The sequence below is a fragment of the Equus quagga genome, chromosome 19 (assembly GCF_021613505.1).
Source record: "Equus quagga isolate Etosha38 chromosome 19, UCLA_HA_Equagga_1.0, whole genome shotgun sequence".
In the NCBI taxonomy this organism is placed as follows: domain Eukaryota; kingdom Metazoa; phylum Chordata; class Mammalia; order Perissodactyla; family Equidae; genus Equus; species Equus quagga.
The window spans coordinates 18,172,561-18,193,971 of record NC_060285.1 but is presented as its reverse complement, the minus strand read 5'-3'; the positions used below and the strand labels follow the sequence as shown (position 1 = coordinate 18,193,971).

Sequence of the window (21,411 nt, the reverse complement as noted above, 5' to 3'; positions counted from 1 at the left end):
CCTCCTGCCCCAACAGCCCTGGCGGTGTCCCAGGGAGCCACTTGGAGAGGGAGATGGGCTCCCCTCCATTGTCGAGACCTGACTTTCCGTCACCTGCCCTCAGCTCACTGGGAGTGGAGCATCTGCTTAAAAACAACGTGCTCTTCATAGTGAAACAAACATACGTGGCTTGATTTTAATTTTAGCTTCATTTGTGTATCTTGGAATATACAGAACTGTTCCCGGGGCCAGGAAATCATACTGGAAATTGAGCTGATTAGATTCTTACAAAACGGTCTTGAATTTCATGGACTTGAGTTTAGAAAGGAGACGACAAGTGTTGCAGCTAAATAAAACTCTGGTGGTGGGTGGACAGCGGAAGGCCACCGTTAGATGTCCTCAGGGATTCCTTTCTAAGGGCTTTTGATCATCAGACCTTTCATTTTCAAAGGAAAAAATAACAGCAGCCCGATGCTCCTGGCCGTTTCGTCCATATAGAGCGGGAAACAACCTGTTCCATGCGTGTAAAGAAAGCCTTAAATCCTAGATCATTCGTACCCCTTCTTGAGTACCTACTGTGTGCAAGCACCAGAGAAACTACGTGAATAAGATGGAGAGGGTGTATATCCTCATACCTGATGTCTGGCATATCTTAGGAGCTTGATAAAGATTTGTCGAATAAGTACGTGAATGAGTGTAATAACCGTTAGTTCATAGTTTGGCCCTCACATCATTTTAATGAATCCCATAATATTGGACTGCATTGTGTATCGCTTGTCCTAGAAGTGGCCAGACAACCAGGGCTTGGGCCCGGAGGAAACTATGGAGATCTTTGGTGGACTTGCCACTTGACCATTGGTCCAGCATGGCAGCTGCGAGGTGGGCTGCCTGTGTCGGAATCCTGTCTTTACCTCTCACTTGTCGTGAGACCTGGGCGAGTTACCTAACCCTGCTGAGCCTCAGGATGCCCATCTGTGAAGTGGGGACAGTAGCGGTACCCACCCCAGAGGACTGATGTGCAGATTAAACATGTGAACTGCGCTCTCTGAACGTAGGCTGCTCTCTGTGTGTGTCGGTTACTCACCTTTCTCTGGTGCCGCTCTTCCTGAGACACACACAGAATAAACCTTCTCACACCTAGGTGCATAATTGCCGGCCCACCCTTTGTCTCCCAGGCACGTGGTAGGTTCTCATTATTCTCATTTGGATAGGAAGAGCCCAGAAGTCAGGTTTGAATCTCAGCTTGGGTACTTTCCACCCCGCAAGGCGTTGACCTTGGTCAAGTTCCTGAAATTAAGGGAGGCTCAGAGAGGTCATCTGTAAAACGCAGGTACTTCCTTCGCTGTGTGAAGGATTATGCTTGGTCGAGCGCCTGGCACACAATGAGCTCTCCATAAATGGTGAGATTGTTGTCGTTCCCATAAAAAGCACACAAGGCCCCTTTGGCTTTTGTGGCCTGGGGTGCCAAAGCTGGTTCCCGTGGCGCCCAGGGAAGTCACAGGCGGGGCTGGAGGAGACCCTGAGGGCCGCTGGCCTTGGGAAGGGGCCCGTGTTGCAGGCCCCACATGGCCAAAGCATTTTAAAGGCCTTGTATTAGAAAAATAAACCAATTAAATAATACTGCCCCCCATAAAAGCTGACTTTTAATGGATTTCACGGCGGGTTTCACTGCGGCGGTCCCGCGGCCACAGGCCTGGGCGAGCCGCACGGCCGCCATGCGGAGACCTAATCATGCACGGCGTGGGCATAATTTTACAAGTTTTATGGCTGTTTTTCCTCCTCCGAAGTGTTGCTATGTCATTGTTCACCGAGGGCAACCTGCGTGCATTTAACAGTTTACCCCGTTTTTGGTGGAAATGAAAAATGAAGTAATAAATTAAAGAAAAACAACGTGGATTTTTTTTTCCCCTCTTCTCGAGGCAGCCGTGGAGGAACAAAGAACCAGTGTTTCTCCGCACAGCCTAATCAAACTCGAATGGCTTTTATGTGTGGACATTGGCCCCCGGATTGCCTCCTCCCTGGAGAGGGCTGCAGGGCGCCCAGGGTGTGCTTGGGGCTCTTACGGAGACCCTGGGAATACCTGGGGCCGCTCTCTGGGGCAGGGGTCGCAAACTACAGCCCGTGGGCCGCATCCGGCCCGCTGCCTGTTTCTGTAAATGGTTGGAAAAGAATCAGAAGAAGTCTATTTCCTGATATGTGAAAATTACACGGAATTCGCATTTCAGCGTCCACGGATGAGGGTGTGTCGGCACACAGCCACGCCGTTCGGTTCTCCGTGGTCTGTGGCTGCTTCCACACTGCAGCCGCCACGTTGAAGACTTGCAAAGGAGATGGACAGCCCCAGACCAAAAGACTGTCTGATCCTTCACAGGAAAAGTGTGTTGACCCTACTCTGGGAAGTAAAGAGAAGGAGAGAGAAAATGCAGCTTCCGGTTTCCTGGAATGGAGGGTTTACACTCAGGGTTTCCATGTGGCTCAAAGGGACAAGTCCGAGAAGCGTTGCCTGGCAAGGCGTTGATTCATCTGGAGACCTTCCAGAAGTAATCGGCTGCTTGTAGAGGTGGCTTCCTCGGTTTTCTGACCTCAGCTTGGCTTCTGAGCAGACGTACCTGGGTTTATCCCCTTCCAGCCAGCCCCCCCTGTCTGTTGTGGCTGTGCGACTTTCCTGTCAATCCCCGAGTCCGGCTTGCAGTCTGGTAACTTCTCATCAGCTCACTTGATGGCTCAAGAATGGAGAAGTTCTCATGTCCCCTCCTAGGGCGGGGGGCAAGCGATTTTCGTCATAAATTATGTGCAAATCTAGTTAATGATCTCCAGTACCTTAAGAAATTTATAACAAACACTTTTTTGCTGGTACCCCATTTAAGCATTCTGCCTAGAGTAGTAACTCATTTAATCCTCACACCCAGCCCATGGAGTTAGATCCTCTTCTCATCTCCATTTTATAGGTGAAGAAACAGAGGCACAGAAAGGTTGGGTATCCTGCCTGAGGTCACACAGCTGGTATGGGGCAGCGCCAGGATCCAGACCTAGGCTGTGTGCTCCAGGGAGTGTCGTGCTGTCACTCTGCTCACTACGTGGGAGGTGAATTATTTAGGCTTGTGAAAAGATCTGCTCTCCTTGTTCCACCCATGCCCCTACCAAGTCATTCCACAAGAACACTGCCTCCTATGTGAGAAGAGAGTACTTGTTCATTCGTTCATTCATTCATTCATTCATTCATTCCTTCATCCCGCCCTCCCTTCAACAAATAATTGTCAGCGGTGGCTGTGTGATAGACGCTGTGGGGGGCTGCATGGAGTGAGGGTTTTTGTGAACCAGAAGAATCGAAAAAGAAGGAATGCTTTCTGTTTAAGAACAGTTCTTGGTGTCCTCAACCCGGTTGGGTTTTTGGGAAGTTGACTTAATTCTCCCTCTTGTATTGGTTGTCAGTGCCATCTCTGTCTGTCTGGAACCACAGACCCTCATCCTTTCGGCCTCAAGCCGATATTCTCATTGAAAATAAGCTGATTTACAAGAGGCTCTGGGGAGGACGGGCCTCTGACTCATCCTGCGGGGGAAACCGCCTGGGGAACGCTCTGCCTGGCTCTCAGGAGACCAGGGGCTCAGGCCGGGATCAAAGGTCGTTTAAGTGACAGGGGAGGGGAAGGCTGCGGCATTTTAAAGCCGTCACCAAGCCCTGCGCTGGTAGAGCTCACACTCTTGCAACAACTGTCACAATGTCTTTTGTAAGCAACTTTATGTCAGTGTTTTAGATGCCTGTCTGGTTTTCTTAAAAATTTGCTGGAAAGAATGTTTAGCATCATTTGTGTCCTTCTGGGTGCGAGATGCCTGAGTGTTGGGGAAGGTGGGATGGCCCACTGGAAAAAGGAACAGCTTTGCCAGAAGCCGGCTCTCTCTCTTCCTTCCCTACCTGTTTCTTCTTGCCTCCTCTGCCTTTTTTTGTTTTGTCAGACAACAAACCTTTGTTGCTCATTTCTGATGAGCCTCCCCTTTCTTTCCTCAGTCATGCGGAGGAACCCCTTCGGTGTGGACATCTGTTGCCGGAAGGGGTCTCGAAGCCCCCTGCAGGAACTCTACAACCCGACCCAGGTAAGCCCTGGACACTTCCTTACTTCCTCGGCTCTGTCTCCATGCGTCAGTTCTCCTTTTTGGGAGATGGGTGGAAGGGGGGCTGAAAAACTCCAAAATTCTGATTTTGGGGATTTGAAACTTCTTCCACTGCCTGGCATTTTATCTTCATGGTTGCTGTCTTGGTCACCCTTGCTCTATAAAATGGTTCTGAAATTCTAGCGAGCGGGATTTAACATTAGAGAAACGCCTTGGTGTCATTCTGGGCTAAGCTTTCAGACCTGCCCGGGTTTTGGACCCCTGAGCCACACAGTGGCAGGTGTCAACCGTGGGACTCCGGAATTGCAGAGCCGGCCGAGCTGTGCAGTCTCTCTCTTGGCACCCCCAAAGAAGGCTTACACGTGGGTGTACTTGCCACCCAGCTCCCACATCCGATTATTAAAGCCCAGAGATGCCCCAAGAATTCCAACTCGCTATGACAGTTTGCCAAGAGTCCCTTGTGTGGGGGGCATTTTGTTAAGTGACTGTCATGGTAACTCCAACTTGATTATGAAGAGCTCCTCTTTGAGCAAAATAAGCTCCAACCAAAGAAAAGCATCCTCCGTGGAAAGCCGGGAGCAAAGGGAGGAGGCCTGGTTGCCATGGTGACAGCCTCGTTGGTGTGTGTGGGTCCTGATGTGGAGACTCCAAGGCTTTTCCTTTTGTGGGAACGTTAATGAGCACTTGATGCCAAGAACTGGTGAGTGCACAACTAGTGGCCCATCTGCTGACCTTTGATGGCCGTTGAGAAAGAAAAAAAATTGTACTTCTTTGGGCTGTAGTCTCTGAGCTTTATTTTGTATCTAAATCTTAGTTTAGTATTTCTGTGGACGAAGGTGTTGGTGGAGGAGAGTAGTGCTTGGTCCTCAAAGATGCTGGATCCCCAGAAGTCTTGCAAAGGGGTGAGCCTGAGACCTTTCTGATCAACTGCAAACTCAGATTGCCTGAGGCTTTATTTCCTGGGCTCTCTGGTGACCCAGCAGGGAATTTGATGTCTGGCTTTTGTTTGGTACCCAAATAACCAGATTATTATAGACAAGTCTCCCAGCCTGTTCACACACCCGTCCTTAGGAAGAGGCGGAATGGGCTTCGACAAAGGACGGGATTTCTGGTAAGCTGTGTTGAAAACAACGCGTGCTACCAAGATGCAAACCCTTTGCATCTTTTCGTTGACATCCTCTGTTCTGCTTTCCTGGGAAAATTTTATGGGCAACATGTGGCATCATGGGAAGAACCTGTTTCTGAAGTAGATGCCTGTCTGGACAGGAAGTCCCTAGACCGTGTCTCTGCTCTTCCCTGGCATCCTCCACCCTAAGACGGAGCCTGGCCTATCGCCGGAGCCCCCACATGGCTGTGTTTGAAAGACCCAAAGTTCAGGTTCGACTTCCTACTTCCACTCCCCCTGGTCATGTGGCCTTGACTACATGATGAGTCCTTTCTTGCGGTCAGTTTTCTCATCTCTCCAAAACGTCAGGAGGATGAAATAACTCTGATGGGTCAGGGGCTGTATAAACATGGTTTGTCGTGATCGTGGTCGTGGGAATGGTTTCAATATTGGAAGCCTTGACTTTAGGGTCACCCTGGGTTCAAAGGCTGGTTTCCTCTTTTACAAGCTGCGTGAGTGTGGGCAAGATGCTTAACCCCTCTGAGCGTGCTTTCCCTCGTCTGTAATATGGTGCTAACAATACCTGCCTTGCAGGGTTGCTTGAGGAGATATGTCTTATTTGGCGCCTCTTATGGAGCTGGTTCATTCTCAGATTCATTTGCACATCCAATCATTCATTTCTTTATCTGCTATTACGAGTACCCACTATGTGCAGCGCAGGGCCAGCCGGTGGGCACAAAAGGGTGAGCAGGGCATGTGTAGTTAGCCTGCCATGCCTGGCTCCTCCTGTATCTCTGGGTTGACATGAGTGAGTTAATTGGCGAGGGAGACCCTGCTTGGTCCATTCCTAAACCAGTCAGAGGAGAGAGAACCTTCCAGAGCAGAGGTCGTCTCTTCCTTCCATGGGTGTTAGGAATGTTGTCCAGATGAGATGCTCATTTAGCAATAGCCTAGGTCCTGGGAGGGAAGATGGGGCTGGAGACGTGGCTCCGGGAGCCATTTGTGAGGGCGGAGGTGGGTGAGTCACCACCTTCCATCAAGAATGTCGTGGGCAAGCTGTCTGGCCCCCTTCGCTGGCAGCCCAGAAAACGTCCCCGCAGGAAGATCTCCTCGTTTCCTCGGGATGTTGTCCTGGGATGTTTTTTTCTTAGGCTGGTTTCCTTTACAAGCTGCAATTATGTTCCATTCCCACGCAAGTTGGGCCAGTGGCGCTTCTTGGAGAGACCGTCTTGGCGATCATTCGGGCTGCTGTGGGCCAAGGCGTTAAGAGGAGAGAAGGGAGCAAGCGCTCCTGTTGCGTTTGGTTGGGTTTTGCGTCCACAAGACATTTACAGACTTTGTACTCCATCGGGCCTGGTTGCGGTTTCTCGTGTTTCCCTACCAGCTGAGCTGTTGAAGCCGCTAAGCCTAGACGTTGATGTTATCACAGAGGCAGATGACAAACCCTGTAATTGCTAGAAATTAAACTGCTCCCGGAGATGCCATTTCCCCTTTTTATGCTGACTGTTTATTTGAGTTTGATATATGATGGTGAAAACAGGAACTGTTTATTTTAGATGATAGGAAACCAACATTATGGCCAGAAGGCACCATCTTGGTGACCAGGTACTGTCCTGTGGACCAGCTGCTGTCTGGATGCTTATTAACATCTCATCAAGTACTTAGATATCACACCCAGAGCTGGATGTCACACCCCGATTCTATGTATAGGAGGGTTGAGGCCAGGAAGGTTATATGACTTGCCTGAGGTCACACAGCTGCTAAGAAGCAGAGAAAAGCTTCAAACCCAGGACAAACTATAAATCTGTTTATCTCTACACTGTCCTCACTGTCACCAGCTGGGTTCTCTTGGCAGGAATTCCCCAGCTCCCCTCCCCCCCCAAAATATCACACCCAGATTTCCATTGGACAAAAGCATAAAAGCTCCCTTGGGAAAATTGGCTTTAATCTGATTTTAGTATCCTGAGTTTTCTTATTTTAGTGTCTTGCAAACCCCTAACCATTAAAACAACAATTGGTTAAAAAAAAGTTCATAGTTGATATTCTTAGAAAAACTGCACTCTGATGTCTTATAATTTTCCTGGTTCTCTGCTGTCTCCCTGGCCCCAAAATAAAACGTAATTGCCGATCAGATCAGCTGGCGTCAAGTCACCGACGGTTCAGAAGTTGCCAACTGCATATTTGTGGGCCGAGCACATCTGTGGGCCGCCCTGGCTCAGCACAGACTCACAGGGCAGAGCGACGTCCTCAGCCATTAATAGGGCATAATTGCCCCTAAATGCCAGCGAGGGCGAGACAGCTTGTCCTTCTGCCTCGCCCACCTCCTGGTCCTTTCGTGGGTTCCCTGAAATCTTCACAGCATCCCTCACGTGGTTCGGCCCTGCCCTGCCTGGTTCTTTCTTTAGCATTATACTTGCTCTGTGATTACCACGTTCCAGGAAGACAGATGCACAGCCCAGGGGCTGACCAGGAATTCGTAAGCACCACGAGGCTTGTCCAGGATGCACCAGATCCAATTGTCTGTGGGTGTTCCTAGGAATCTCTGAGGACCAGTCAATATTTTATTAGAATAAGAATAATAAAATTGGACCCTTATTAGTCCAATCTCCAATGTGTTGAAGTAAATTTACTTCTCTGTAAGGTAGGCTCCAGGAGGAAAGATGGAGAGAGAGAGAGAAAGAGAGAAGGAAGGAAAGTTACTATTCATTGAATGTGTAATACATACCTGTGACTATTCTAGGTGTTTTTCACACATATCTCTGAATCTTCACAACCCTAAAAGGAGGGACCCAATAACCCCATTTTTGAGGTCAAGTTAACTGAGGCTCAGACGGGCTGAGCAATTTGCCAGGATCAGAGAGCTCCTAGATGTTCGAGCTGGGCCCCTCTGACCTGGCGAGATTGTAGGAGGATGAGAACCTATCAGTTCAGCTTTCCTGGGTGGAAAACTGCCTCCTTGAGGTTCTCTTTCCCAGTGACTCAAGCTGAGACCTGGGATGTGCTCAGGTTAGTCGGAAATTCCCACAGGCAGGGCCCACGGCTTATGGAGTGGTATGGATGGCACAGAGACATCCAGTAAGCAGTTGCAGGTTTGGTTTTTCCTTCCTGAACCGGATATTTGGGGGGACCTTTGTCTCCTGGCTGGAGCCAGGCTCCGCAGGGGTCACCCCAGGAACTCTGCTGCAGGCTAGCACGGCTTGGTGAAACTGCACTTTGGGGGTCTCTGATTCAGTTTTAGATTGATAAAAGCTTGAATCGTCCAACAAGGGCCGGGCGACTCTCCTAGCCCCAATCTAGATAGTTTTCTCAGCAGCGCTTGCCGAAATGTGTTTCTCCTACAGTCATTTATAGAATAAACAGGAAAAGACCCAGGGAAGAGAGGCATGTGCGTACTAGAACGTAAGTGCTGCATGATAGAAGCTTTTCGCAAAGTGGTGGGAGAATCGGGAGCAAGTAGTTAATGCTTGGAGGCTTGGAGGTGCAGGCCAGAGCGGAGCGGGAATCTTTACAGAGGAGGGGGCATTTGAGATCCATCAGACTTCCCCTGACAGAGGAGAAGGAAGAGTGTCACAGAGGGGAGGAACAGCGGGAGCGAGGACCACAGGTGGCACAGTCCGTGGCACTTTCAGAGAATGGTGAGGGGTTTGTGGCTGGAGTGAAGGGGCATGTTGGGAGCTGGTTGGAGAGGAGGCAGGAAAGGCAGGTTGGTACCAGCTGGATAAGGCTTGTCTGACGTTGTGGAGGGTTTTAGTCTTGCCCCGCTGGCAGGGTTGGTGGTCCCGAGGAGCCCACAGGAGACGGTGTGCAACTACGAACCACCTTCCTTGTCTGCCTCAGCTGCTTGTTAACTGAGGGGCTTCTCTAAGGCAGGCCATGTGTCCCCTCCCCACAGCATCTTCATCTATAAGTTGGAGAGGATGGACGAGATCCATGGTTCCCAACCCCAGCTACATTAGGAGCACTCAGGGAGCTGTGAAGGAAGGACTGGTGCCCAGCCCTCCCCTCCAGAGATTCTGACTTTATTGGTTGGTCTTGGATAGGGCTGGGGGGTGGTCAATATTTTTTCAAAGTTCCCTTGGTGATTGTGATGGGCAGCCAGGGTTCAGAAGCACTGAGTTGGAGGGTCTGTAAGGCCCCCCACCCCAGTTTTAAAAATCCTTGAATCTTTGATTCTCTCATCACCCATAACCCACTACTTGAAAAGCAACTCAAAGTGTGTGTTGCCCACTGTCATTTCTACTGTCTTTCTGTGAAGGCCCCGTGTCAGTTTTGGCCGCTCAGCCTCATCCACTAGGATGGAGATCATGTTCCCTCGTGTGCTCTGTTAGAAGGCTTGTGGGTTGATGCCCTGAGCGCTGGAGACTCAGACTCAGTGGGCAATCCCAAGAAGCAGAGCCCCCAGGCTCAGTCCTAGGAGGAGCCCTGCCCTGTATATGGGACACCTGGGCCACTCGGCTCTCGGTCCCGTAAGAAGGAGAACCCAGACTTGTTCCGGCCAGGCATCGGATGGGCGCTTGCAAAGGTTCAGCTACAGTCTTAGAAAGCAGCCCGAAGGGACAAAGGGCTCTCTGCCTTTTGAATGATTGTTCGGGAAGAATGATGCTGAATGGACGTATCCGCTGTGGAAGGCAAGAGAGAGCAGACATTGTACAGCCCCCAGCTCTGGTCAATTAATCCCTTCATTACCAACCACCTGGTAAATGACGAGTCCGTCTAATTATCTTGCTTTGACCCAGCAGCTGTCTACCAGCCGAAGAGGGATTAATTGATTTAGTTGTGGACTGGCTCCTTATGCAAAGATATTACTTACTGTCAGCCCAGCAGAACGGCAGCTGGCTGGCAAAGATGAAATATTACATGAACTTGATCTTACACACAGCACTTGGGAGAATACTTCATTATTAATTGCAAATTACAATAGACGGGCGAAGCCCATTGCAAAAACCAGGGACCGTGGGCTGCCTCTTTCACTGTGGCCAGGGGCTCCATTATTCTTGAGCCGAGGAGGGTGCCCTGGTCAGATTTCCAAAGAAGCCAGGACAGATGGAGACTCTAGAGTCAGACACAGTGTGGGAGAGGGCAGTTACTTCACCTCCCCAAGGCTTGGTTTCCCCATCTGTAGAATAAGAACGTGATATCAGCCTTGCAGGTTTGTGAGATTTGAAATCGTGTACAAAAGGCACCTAGAATGGTGCGGAGGGCAGAGTTGTGTTAACCGGTAGGCATCAGTGATCTGCGCTGAGTTCGCTGACCTGGCACTTGTCTTAGGGGGTCTGCAGCCGTGCTGTGCCCTTGTGCTCCAGGCTCAGAATTCTGCAGATGCACACTTGGAATTTTTTTGAACAATGATAAGATAGATGATTTCCTCTTGCCTGGAAGCTACTAGCTATTCATCGTGAGCACTTCCTAAAAATTTTGATTTATGTTATGTGCCTGGTAGACCCTGTTCCTAGGAAGCTTGATGCACTGATTTATAAGGCCACGCGTGCCTCCGTGTGGTTGGTAATGAAGGGATTAATTGACCAGAGCTGGGGGCTGTACAATGTCTCCTCTTTCTTGCCTTCCGCAGCAGATGCGTCCATTTAGCATCATTCTTCCCGAACAATCATTCCAAAGGCAGAGAGCCCTTTGTGTGTGAGTGTGTGTGTACCTGTCCACTCACCTCGTATTCCGGAAAACAGGCAGATGCAGCTAAGTTTTATAGCTGTCCTGTGGTTGTGTTTGTCACACCCAGTACCTAGCTAAGTGCCTCAGCCATGGCTTTTAAATAAGACCCGGTCCCTGGGTGGTTTTAATATGCTACCATCAATCTCATTGGTCGACCCACATTTCATTCATGCTGTCTTCATAGGCGGTTGTTCGGTTTCCGGAAGCCCAATTTGACCCACTATATTCAAAGCTGGAGAGTGAGTTCAGTGTTCTAATGGGGTTTTTCAGTGTCAGTCTGTGTGGATAGGATCTGGCATATTGCAACTAGAGAAGGGCGCTCGAGTGACAAGACGACCTCAGCAATTACCAAATGGTAACACAGCTGTAAAATCTGCCACTTTCGGAAAGTTATTTCCTAAATTACCCTCCATTATAAGAGGCCTCTACATAATTTGATTTTTCTGTAAATTACACAACTCTAGTAGCTTCTCAGCCAGTTGGATTTTAACCTTGTTGGAATGGATTGAGCCCAAACAAAGCCCTGGCTTGTTCTCAAATTCTGCGGAGGGGAGATGCGGTTGGGGGCGGGAGGTGGGCATCAGCAGGAGCCTTCCCTTCTGCCTCCTGTCCCTGTCACCCTTCCCCTGGCAGGTCTGGTGGGAAGCAGGGTTTCCACGCCACCTCCATCACTAATTACTGTGAATTCTGGGGCAAACAGCCGAAGCTTTTCAAGCACTGGTGACCTATCTTGTTTATAAAGTAGGAATAAAATACCCACAGTTCAGTTATTAAGCACCAAATTAGAAAATAGATAGAAAGTTCCATGCACAGGGCAAGCTGTGCAGTCAAGGCTGATTTTTTGTTTGATTTTTTTTTTTTTTTGAGGAAGCTTAGTTAGCCCTGAGCTAACATCTGCCACCAATCCTCCTCTTTTTGCTGAGGAAGATTGGCCCTGAGCTAACATCTGTGCCCATCTTCGTCTATTTTGTATGTGGGGCACCTGCCACAGCATGGCTTGATAAGTGGTGCCTAAGCCACAGCATGGCTTGATAAGTGGTGCCTAAGTCCACACTCGAGATTTGAACTGGTGAGCCCTGGACCACCAAAGTGGAGCACATGGACTTAACTGCTGCACCACTGAGCTGGCCTCTGATTTTTTTTTTTAATTAGCTCAGATGAAACCTCCTCCAGGAAGCTCTCCCTGATTTTTCTTTTTCCCTCCAACCTCGGGTTAAATGTTCTTCGAGAACAGGGCCGTCTACTCGCTATGTAATGTGACTGAATATACGTAATTTGAAATGTTCTAGTAGCCACATTTTAAAAAGTAAGAAAACAGTTGAAATTTATTTCAATAATATATTTTATTTAACTCAGTGTGTCCAAACTATGATCATTTCTGTATGTAATCAGTAAAAAAATTGAGATATTTCCTATTTTTTAAAATCTTTTTTTATGGAGTTATAATGGACATAGAACGTTATATTAGTTTCAGATGCACAACATAATGATTTGATATTTGTGTCTATTGTGAAATGATCACCACAATAAGTCTACTTAACATCTGTCTCCATCCATAGTTACACATTTTTTTTCTGGTGATAAGGACTTTTAAGATTTATTTTCTTAGCAACTTTCAAATATGTAATACAGTATTATTAACTGTAGTCGCCATGCTGTAAATTACATCCCCAGGACTTATATTACTGGAATTTTGTAGCTTTTGACCCCCTTCACCCGTGTCACCCACCCCCTCAACCCCCTACCTCTGGCACCCATTAATCTGTTCTCTGTATCTGTGAGCTTGTTTTTTTCGTTTGTTTTTAGATTCCACATATAAGTGAGATCATATTTATCTCTCTTACATTTGTATTTGTCTTTCTCTGACTGATTTCACTTAGCATAATGCCCTCAGAGTCCATCTATCTTGTGACAAATGGCAAGCTTTCATTCTTTTTTATGGCTGAATAGCATTCCACTGTATATACGTCCCCATCTTCTTTATCCATTCACCCATCAATGAACACTTAGATTATTCCCATATCTTGGCTGTTGTAAATAAGGCTGTAGCGAACGTGGGGGTGCATACTATTTTATGTTCTTGTTTTTGTACTAAGTCTGTGAAATGTGATGTGTGTTTGACACGGCACATCTCGGTTTGGACGGGCCGTATGTCACGTGCTCATGGAACTGCCATCGTGGACAGTACAAGTCTATCACATGCACCCTTATCCCACCTCCACGCCCATGTTTCTCTTGTTCATGACATTTCGCCCCTGCGTTTGAAATGAGATTACTAGACTTTGAGCTCCTTACGGGCAGGGGCTGTGTCTTACTCATCTTGGGCACCCAGTTGCTGCTGCAGGCCGGCAACAGAAAAGGGGCTTGGTACCTGTTCGGGCAGTGAGGGAAGCCCCGTTCCTGTGCCCTGAGCAAATCCGGTGTGTGAAGATTCACGCTGGGGAGGTGACCAGGGCTTCGCGCCTCCGCAGGCGCCAAGGCAGCCAACCATCGAGGAGAGAGGTTTCCCGGGGCCCAGTGAGGTCCCTGGTGTGCAGAGTACATCTCCACTCCAGGCTGATGCCTGATGCCCTAAAAACATCCTTCCTGACAGTGTCCGTTCAAGTCCTGTGGAAGGGCTGACAGTGAGAAAGGTATCGGTCATTTCCATCTCAGCTTCGCTCTCACAGATTCTTTCTGGAGACTAGCAGGTGACAGTGTGGGGAGTGGGGAGAGAACGGCTACACGGGTTGGATGCTTGAAGGAACTGGGGAAAGCGAGTCACAAACTAGAAAAGCAGTGAGGGGCGGGGGCTGCTTAAGCCGGACCTCCTCCTCCCCCAACACCCAGCCCCCATTCAGCCCTGTATCTCTCTTCCCTCCCTTTCTCCCTCCTTCCTCCCGTTCCTCCTTCTTCTTCCAGAGCGTGTGGCCCACGCAGGAACTCAGTAAACACACGCTGAATGAAATGGAACTGAAATTCCTCTATGTCCTCTTCCCTTCCGCCCTTATTGCATACTCGCTCTGTTCCTTTGCTGGGGCTGCCGTGACAAAGGACCACAAACCGGGCGGCGTAAACAACAGAGAGTTATTGTCTCCCAGCTCTGGTTCCAGAAGGCCATGATCAAGGTGTTGGCAGGGCTGGTTCCTTCTGAGGGCCATGAGGAAGAATCTGTCTGTGCCCGGCACCTGGCTTATGGTGGTTTGCTGGTGATCTTTGGTGTTCCTTGGCTGTAGAAGCATCTCCTCAGTCTCTGGCTTCATTTTCACCTGGAGTTCTCTTTGCATGTGTCTGCGTCCAAATTTCCTCTTTTTGTAAGGACTCTAATCATATCAGATCAGGGCCCACCCACTCCAGTAGGACTGCATCTTAACTAATTACATCTACAGTGACCCCATTTCCAAAGAAAGTCACGTTCTGAGGGGCTGGGGTCAGGACTTCAACACGGGAATTTGTGTGTGTGGGGTGGTGGGGACACAATGCAACCCGTAACACCTGCTACGTGCACGGCAGAGTGCTGGGTGCTAGAGCTCTTCAGTTCAGTGCATGATGCTAGAGAAGTGCGGAGATGGACCATTGACCTAGACTAGGCGTGTGCATGTGGGAGTGTGTGCACGCATGTGTGCTCGTGTGTGTGTGTGCATGCTGCGTGCATGTGGGTGTGCAGAAGCTTTTTCACCCTGATTGAGCAAAGGCGCAGGAGAGGAACTGACTCCACCATCCTTTGCACAGTTAAAAGCTGGCAAAGGGAGAAGATGCACCGACTCTCAAGAGACTGCAGGATTGTCCTTCCTGGATGAGCGTTCCCATCCATGTCCTTCTAGTTAAGACAAGCTGTCCAAGATAGAGTTCCTCTGTAGCTCTTGACTTCTAGAAAGGTCGGCAGCTCCAGTGTCTCCAGCTGATCTTCCGCTGTTCAATATCGACATTACCGTGTTAGGAGACACTGCCAGGTGGCTTTGCCCCAGCCTTGGCGGGTGTGGCAGCCCTGGAAGGAAGGTGCCATTCTGGAACATGCCACACAGGGTGTGACACCCGGGCAGACTCTGCTGCTGCCTAAAATGGCCTGTGGCAACGTTTCCTTCTCTTCGTCTTCAATCAGGGATTTAAAGTCACAAAATGGCCAATATATAGTTCTGGGAGTCATTGTGAGTATTGGAGGTATCGCTGTGACCTCCTGTTCCGTCTCCGGCATGTTCCCTCCAGGATATCCACAGATGTATCCGCCGATATAAAGACATCCCACCAAGGCAGAGCTTGGCTTTTGAGAGCTCGGCAGACTCAGTGCTTCCTTGGATCCAGACCTTGCGTCCTGTCCCAATGTTGGGGGAAAAGTTCTGAAAGATAGGGGAATGTCTGAGGCCACACAGCCTGCAGGGGGTCAAGAGCGCTGGCCCTGGAACCAGCCCGCTGGGCCGGAATCCCAGAGCCACCACCTGCTGCCTGTGTGACTTGGGAAAGCTTCTTGCCTTCTCTGTGCCTCAGTTTCCTCATCTGTAAAGTGAGGGTGATACCAGCCCCTCCTCCCAGGGTCTTGTGAGGATTGAATGAATCCAGAGACGGGAAGGGCTTGGAAAGGTGTCTGGCCCTGAGTGAGGCCGACCTTAGTGCCGTTTGCTGCTGTGGTTGCTATTCAGACACAGGCCAGAAACGACGAGGCAGCGATCCCTGGGGACACGTGAGCGAGGTGCAGTTCGGATCCCTTGGAAGATAGACCTCCATAGAGGTGGACCACCTTCCACGTGTTAACAGAGAACTCCATCTCTTAGGGCAGGGGTGCTCACTTTGGGCCACACATTAGAATCAAAAAAGGAAATTTAAAAGACCTCAATGCTCAGGCCGCACCTTCTACCTACTAACTCAGAATTTCTGTGGTGTTTTTAAAAACTTTTTAAAAGTCCCCTGGGTGGTTCCAATGTGCAGCCAAGTTTGAGAACCACTGCTCCAGGCTTTTACTGCTCCAAGACAGGTCCGGGGATAAGCAGCCTGGGCATCAGCTGGGAGCTTGTTAGACATGCAAACCTCGGCCCCGACCCCAGCCTGCTGAATGGAGGAAACCTGCATTTTAATGGAGTCCCAGGTGGTCTGCACAAGCGTTAACTGGAGAAGGCTCCTGGGAGAACAGCCCACACCCGGGGGCTCCTAGAAGAAGCAGCCGCTTGGCGCATAGATAACAAAAGGACAGGTGGTCCCAGAGTCTGCATGGATTTCAGAGACAGGGGCCAAGAAGACGTCCTTACCTTGCCCAGAGCCGGGCATGCTTTTGCTTTGTGAAAACTTGGAAAACAAATTTTTGTAGCATGGAGAGCTCATCAGCGGCAGGGAGCTGGACTCCTTGGGGGGCTAGATGGATGGGCAGCCTCTCAGTTCCTCTGGATGCATTTACTATTCCTAACTGGCTCAACTCGGGGAGAAAAATGTGGCTTTGAACAGGTGCCCTGGAAGCAAAGGTCAGCCCCGTCTTCCTGGGTGCTGTGTTCCTGGGGTGAAGGCAACTTGCAGGTTTAGGAGCTGAGCTGGACACCCTTGGGTGCCACAGTCCAGGTTTGTTCTCTTCATGGTTTGGGCTGGTCCTGACCGCACTTTTTCAAGAACAGGGGGAAGGAGCCCAAGGTAGGCCCTCCATGCTCCCCCATCCTCACCCCAGCCTTGACCTCCAGAAGACGTGTTTAGTGTCACCTTCCTGCTTCCCATCACCCCCACTGCCCCAAATGTCAGCTGCAGCAGATCTCAAACAAGGCATTTAATGGAAGAGAATGGAATTTCAAGCCCTAAGGCCTGAGTTCAAATTCTGCCGCTTTCTGTTTCCTAGCAGTGGGGTCTTGGGCAAGCGTCTCAATGTCTTGGGGCTTCGATTTCCTCACCTGGAAAGTGGGAATAATTTATTTAACTTTAGCTAAAGAGCCCACCTAGGGGTTGGCCCGGTGGCACAGTGGTTAAGTGTGCACATTCAACTGCAGCAGCCTGGAGTTCACTGGTTTGGATCCTGGGTGCGGACATGGCACCCTTCGGCAAGCCATGCTGTGGTAGGTGTCCCATGTATAAAGTGGAGGAAGGTGGGCACGGATGTTAGCTCAGGGCCAGTCTTCCTCAGCAAAAAAAAAAAAAAAAAAAAAAGAGGAGGATTGGCAGCAGATGTTAGCTCAGGGCTAATCTTCCTCGGAAAAATAAAAAAAAGAACCCATGTAGTATAGCAGTTACAGCTGGGGGTTCTTGGAATCATGCTGCCTGGGTTCAAATCCATCCTCACTGGTAGGGCAAACTTGGGTCAGTTACCTGATCTCTGGGGACCTCAGTTTCTTTATCTGTTTCATGGGGACAACAGCGGTGCCTACCTCTTTGGGTTGTTATGAAAATTCAATGAGTTGATTTGTGTAAAGTGCCTAGAACAGTGGCCAGCAGTACACAGTCAGATATGTAAGCGACTAGTATTTTTTTACCTTTATGTTTTCATCTTTAAAACTTCCCACTATTCTTCCTTCAAAAAAAAAAAAAAATGTAATCGCAATTTGGGTCGTAGTAACTGACTCTCGAGAGAAACGTCTTTTGCCGAGTGACTTTGACTGGCCCTCACATTCAAACACCCTGTTACTACTTTTCATCCTCCATTTTACAGATGGGGAAGCTGAGGCACAGAGAGGCGTTGTTGTTTAAAATAACTCATGCAGGGTCATGCGGTCCAGTTGAGGAGTTGTAGAACCACGAGTCCGTCTGGCTCTGGAGCCCATCGCTCTTGGGGCCAGGCCACCTCCCCCAGCTCCGCTGGCGCGGAGATTCTTGGACTAAATGGGTGACCTGAACTCCTTTGTGGTCCTTAAGTAGAGATGAAACCCCCTCCTGTCCTGGAGAACTTGCAAGTGAGCTGACTCCGTGCCTGCCCTCAGTGGGTGGTCCACTGGAATTAAATGCAGTGAAGACCACGCGACTCCAGGCACCTGGGTGGAGGATGCTGGCTCCTGAGGCCTCTCCTATTCCAGCTCCAGGGTGGCCTGCAGTGAAGGGGAGCAGGGATGATGGGACGTGGTCCGTCCTCGCCCGGTGCCGGCGGCTTCTTTCCACTTCCTGCCTTCTCCATCTATCCCAGAAAGTCAGACCCCTCATGAGGCATACGGAGCATCCTTGGGCCAGGACTGAGATTGCTCAGGCTAGAGACAGTGCCTGAAATTGGGAAGCTGAAGGAAAGGACTGCCATGGGTTTAAGAGTTGGGAAGCTGTTTTTTGGGTGTTTCTTTTCTGAGCTCTTCCCTGCCCGGGTAGGCTCAGCAACCATCCATAATTTTCTCCTCAATTCATTCTTCTTGTCCTGGGCGGGGAGGGGCCTGTTTACCAGCAGTAGCTGACAGAGGGAATCATACAAGAGGGCCAGCTCACCCCCCAAACCCACTTATCACTAAGGGTAAAGGATTAAATAAACTTACACCCAGCCCTTGGCTTTTGCAGACGGGACATTCTGGGTTCCACATTTCAAGAGCAACCTGGAAGTCCATTAACAAGGGACAACTTGTAATCTTTGCTGAGGGACAAATTTGAATCAGAGGAAGCCGGTCTCTCGGCTAATAAATGAGCCCAGCCATGCACACAGCGCAGCAGCTTTGTAATTCTGTAATTGTCATTCCCAAAGAACCCTCATTTCAGGAGATGGAGCCGCTTGAAGATTTTATCTCATTTTGTAGGGAAATTGCATGCTAGAGTGACATGTGGAAATTAGGAGGCTGTCTTGGGACGTGTGCCTCAAAGGTATTTGTCACCACTTAGACTGGCTCACAAATGGTAGCCCCGGTTGCTTCCGCTCGCTACACTGAGTCTGTCTCATTCTCGGGATGGTTAAGCTCAGTTTAGAATCTCAGCCTCAGCTCTCAGTAGGTTTTCCTTCATTTTACAGGATAAATGAGCTGAAGTCTGAGAAGAAATGTGATTTTTTTAAAGGAATTGGCAGACACTAGGGGAGTTCAGAAGCAGTTGATATCGAATTATTCACGGTCATGGGGGACAAGGACCGAATGAGAAATAGAAATCCACAGATAATCTCCACACCTCGTGTCAATCAATAGCCTTCTCTTCCGACATGCCCTAAACCGGGCCAAGAAATGGGCTGATTCATCGCTCTCTTCAAAACTGAGATCCTGAGAGAGATCGTTTGCCAACTCTTTCTTAATGAGAAGCATTCAGAAGAACTGAAAAATCTTTAAAAAAAAATTTTTTTTTATTACTCAGAGTAAAGTGTCAGTTTTCTTGATCAAGTGGCACAAAGGCACTTGTGGGTCAGTTTGTTCATTGTCTTATCAGAGAACAGCCTATAACACGATTTTCTTTTTTGCTAAAAAGAAAAAAATTGCTGGGATTGAGGCCTAGGTAATCTTGAAATAAGAGGAGCTGGGAGAATGAGAGTCCACTGCAGTTGATAGCTGAGTAGGCTTCCCTGGATTTTCTGGTGTAACGCAATCAGACGGGAAGAAGTGAGAAGTGTCTTGTGAAGATAAGGCCTTGCCCAAAACAGCCCCTGGCAAATGGCTGCTGTTTGTTATCTGATTATTGCACAAGGTGCAGTCTTTCTTGAGCCTAAGAAAGCTTGCTTGTCTTTATCACTTTAGCTGTTCACATTTAACTTGCTAAATAGCAACGTCCAAATCTCATGCAAACCTTGGAAGGTGGTGGTGCTTCTGATCTCAAGCTTTACGCCGTGGGATCCTGGGACACCCCACAGACCACAGCCATCAGTTTGGGGGGCACCTTCATCAAGGCCCAGGGAGAGGATCTATTTGGGGACTCCAAGCCAAGCCAGCCTCACAGGTGAACGTTTGTAGCAGGAGCTGCTAAACCCAGAAGGGGACCAGAGCAGCATCTGTTCTTCCTCTCTGGTGCTGTCCTTGACCCTGCCCTTGACTCAGGGTCATTCAAGACCCAAGGCCTGCAGCTACTTGCCTTCTAAACTGTGGTAGGCAGAATGGCCCCCCCGAAGATGCCCACATGCTACTCCCCAGAACCTGTCAGTATGTTACGTTACAAGGCAAACGGAACTTCGCAGATGTGATGAAGTTCAGGGCGTTAGATGGGAAGATTATCCTAGCTTATCTGGGCAGGTCCAGTGTGATCACAAGGGTGATGAGAGGGTCAGAGTCAGCGATGGAGATGGGCTGATGGACAGAAGCACAGGTCAGGGGGATGTGAGGACAGGACCAGGAGCCAAGGGATGCAGTGGCCTCCAGAAGCGGGAGAGGTGCATAAATGGATTCTCCACCTTGAGTGGAACTGCCAGCACGTTGACTCCAGGACCTGTAACCTCCAGAACTGTGAATAGAACTGTGATGTCTTAAGCCACTGATTTTGTGGCCATTTGTTGCAGCAGCAACAGGAAACTAATAAATGAGCCCTCACATCTAGGGTCCGAGGGAGGCCTGGGAGATGCTGGTTCTGTGCCGTCAGGAAAGCAGAATCTAGCGGCAGTATGGTGAGTGTGCAAAGTGGGCATCCTGGTGATGATAACGGTGGTACTGCCTTCTTCAGAGATTGTTGGGAGCATAAAGTGAGGTGCTGTGAAGATGCCTAACAGATCTGAGTTGTGAGCCAGCAACCCTGGTGCCCGAGGCACCGGCTCCTCGTGGCTCACACCGCCCCAGAGACCATGGAGCCCAAATCCTTCTGTTCATAAGCATCTCTTCGACCACCATGCATACCTCCTGAGGTTTACATCGGATCACAGTTTGTCGATGGCTTCCCATAGGTGGGAGGTGCTGCTGCTGGGTTTAGTCAAAGTACATTAAAAAAAAAAGTACTGAATACGTATTGGAGTTAAAGATGTTATATATATTTGCCAAGATTTCCCTTCACGATTATATAACGCTTCCAGTGTTCTCAAAGTACCTTCAGGTCGGCGAGCTTCCTTGAAACTCACCATTCTGTGAGGGTCTGTAGGGCCAGTCTCATCTCCCACATCGTGGATGCAAAGAGAAGGCAGCTCCAGGTATTCGGCAGCTCTCCAAAGGCACACTCTTAATAAATGAGCGAGATGAGACTAAACCAGAAAGCCGAGACGAGAGAGGGGAGTAGAGCATGCTGGTTAAGAGCAGACAGCCCCGCCAGTCATTAGCTGGGTGCCCTTAGGCAAGTTCCTCAGCCTCTCTGTGCCTCAGGTTCCTCATCTGTCAGTGTAGCAATAATCACAGTACATACCTCATAGGTGTGTTGTGACGACTGCAGGAAGATAAAGCAATAACAGGCTTAGAACACTGCCAGGCCCGTGGGAGGGAGTCTAATTGTATATCAGCAGCAGAGGCAGCAGCCACAACAACCGTACCCAGGGCCAGTTGACTCCTAGTTCAGTGCTCACTCCAGGATTGCCCACATACGAAGAACCAAAGCCATCTCGTTCTGCGGGAGCTTTCTGAAGTGCTAAACAACGTCGACGCCTTAAGCTCTAGGCCAGGAGCCCACGAACGTTTTCTAGATAGTCAAATTTTAGGTCTCTGTTGCAAATACTCAACTCTGCCGTTGTGCTGGGAAAGCAGCCAGAGACAGTATGTAAATGGATGGACGCGGCTGGATCTGGTCCCCAGGCGACCTCTGCTTTAGGC

General features: G+C 49.4%; 1 protein-coding gene across 2 annotated transcripts in view; it reads left to right on the top strand.

Annotated features, from left to right (window-relative positions):
- Window positions 1-21,411, top strand: part of CHST11 (carbohydrate sulfotransferase 11) — a 254,950-nt gene that overhangs the window by 114,493 nt on the left and 119,046 nt on the right. For both annotated transcript variants that reach the window (XM_046646552.1, XM_046646551.1), the window contains exon 2: window positions 3,986-4,071. In XM_046646552.1, coding sequence (XP_046502508.1) covers window positions 3,986-4,071 — 86 coding nt within the window. The remainder of the gene's footprint in view (window positions 1-3,985; window positions 4,072-21,411) is intronic.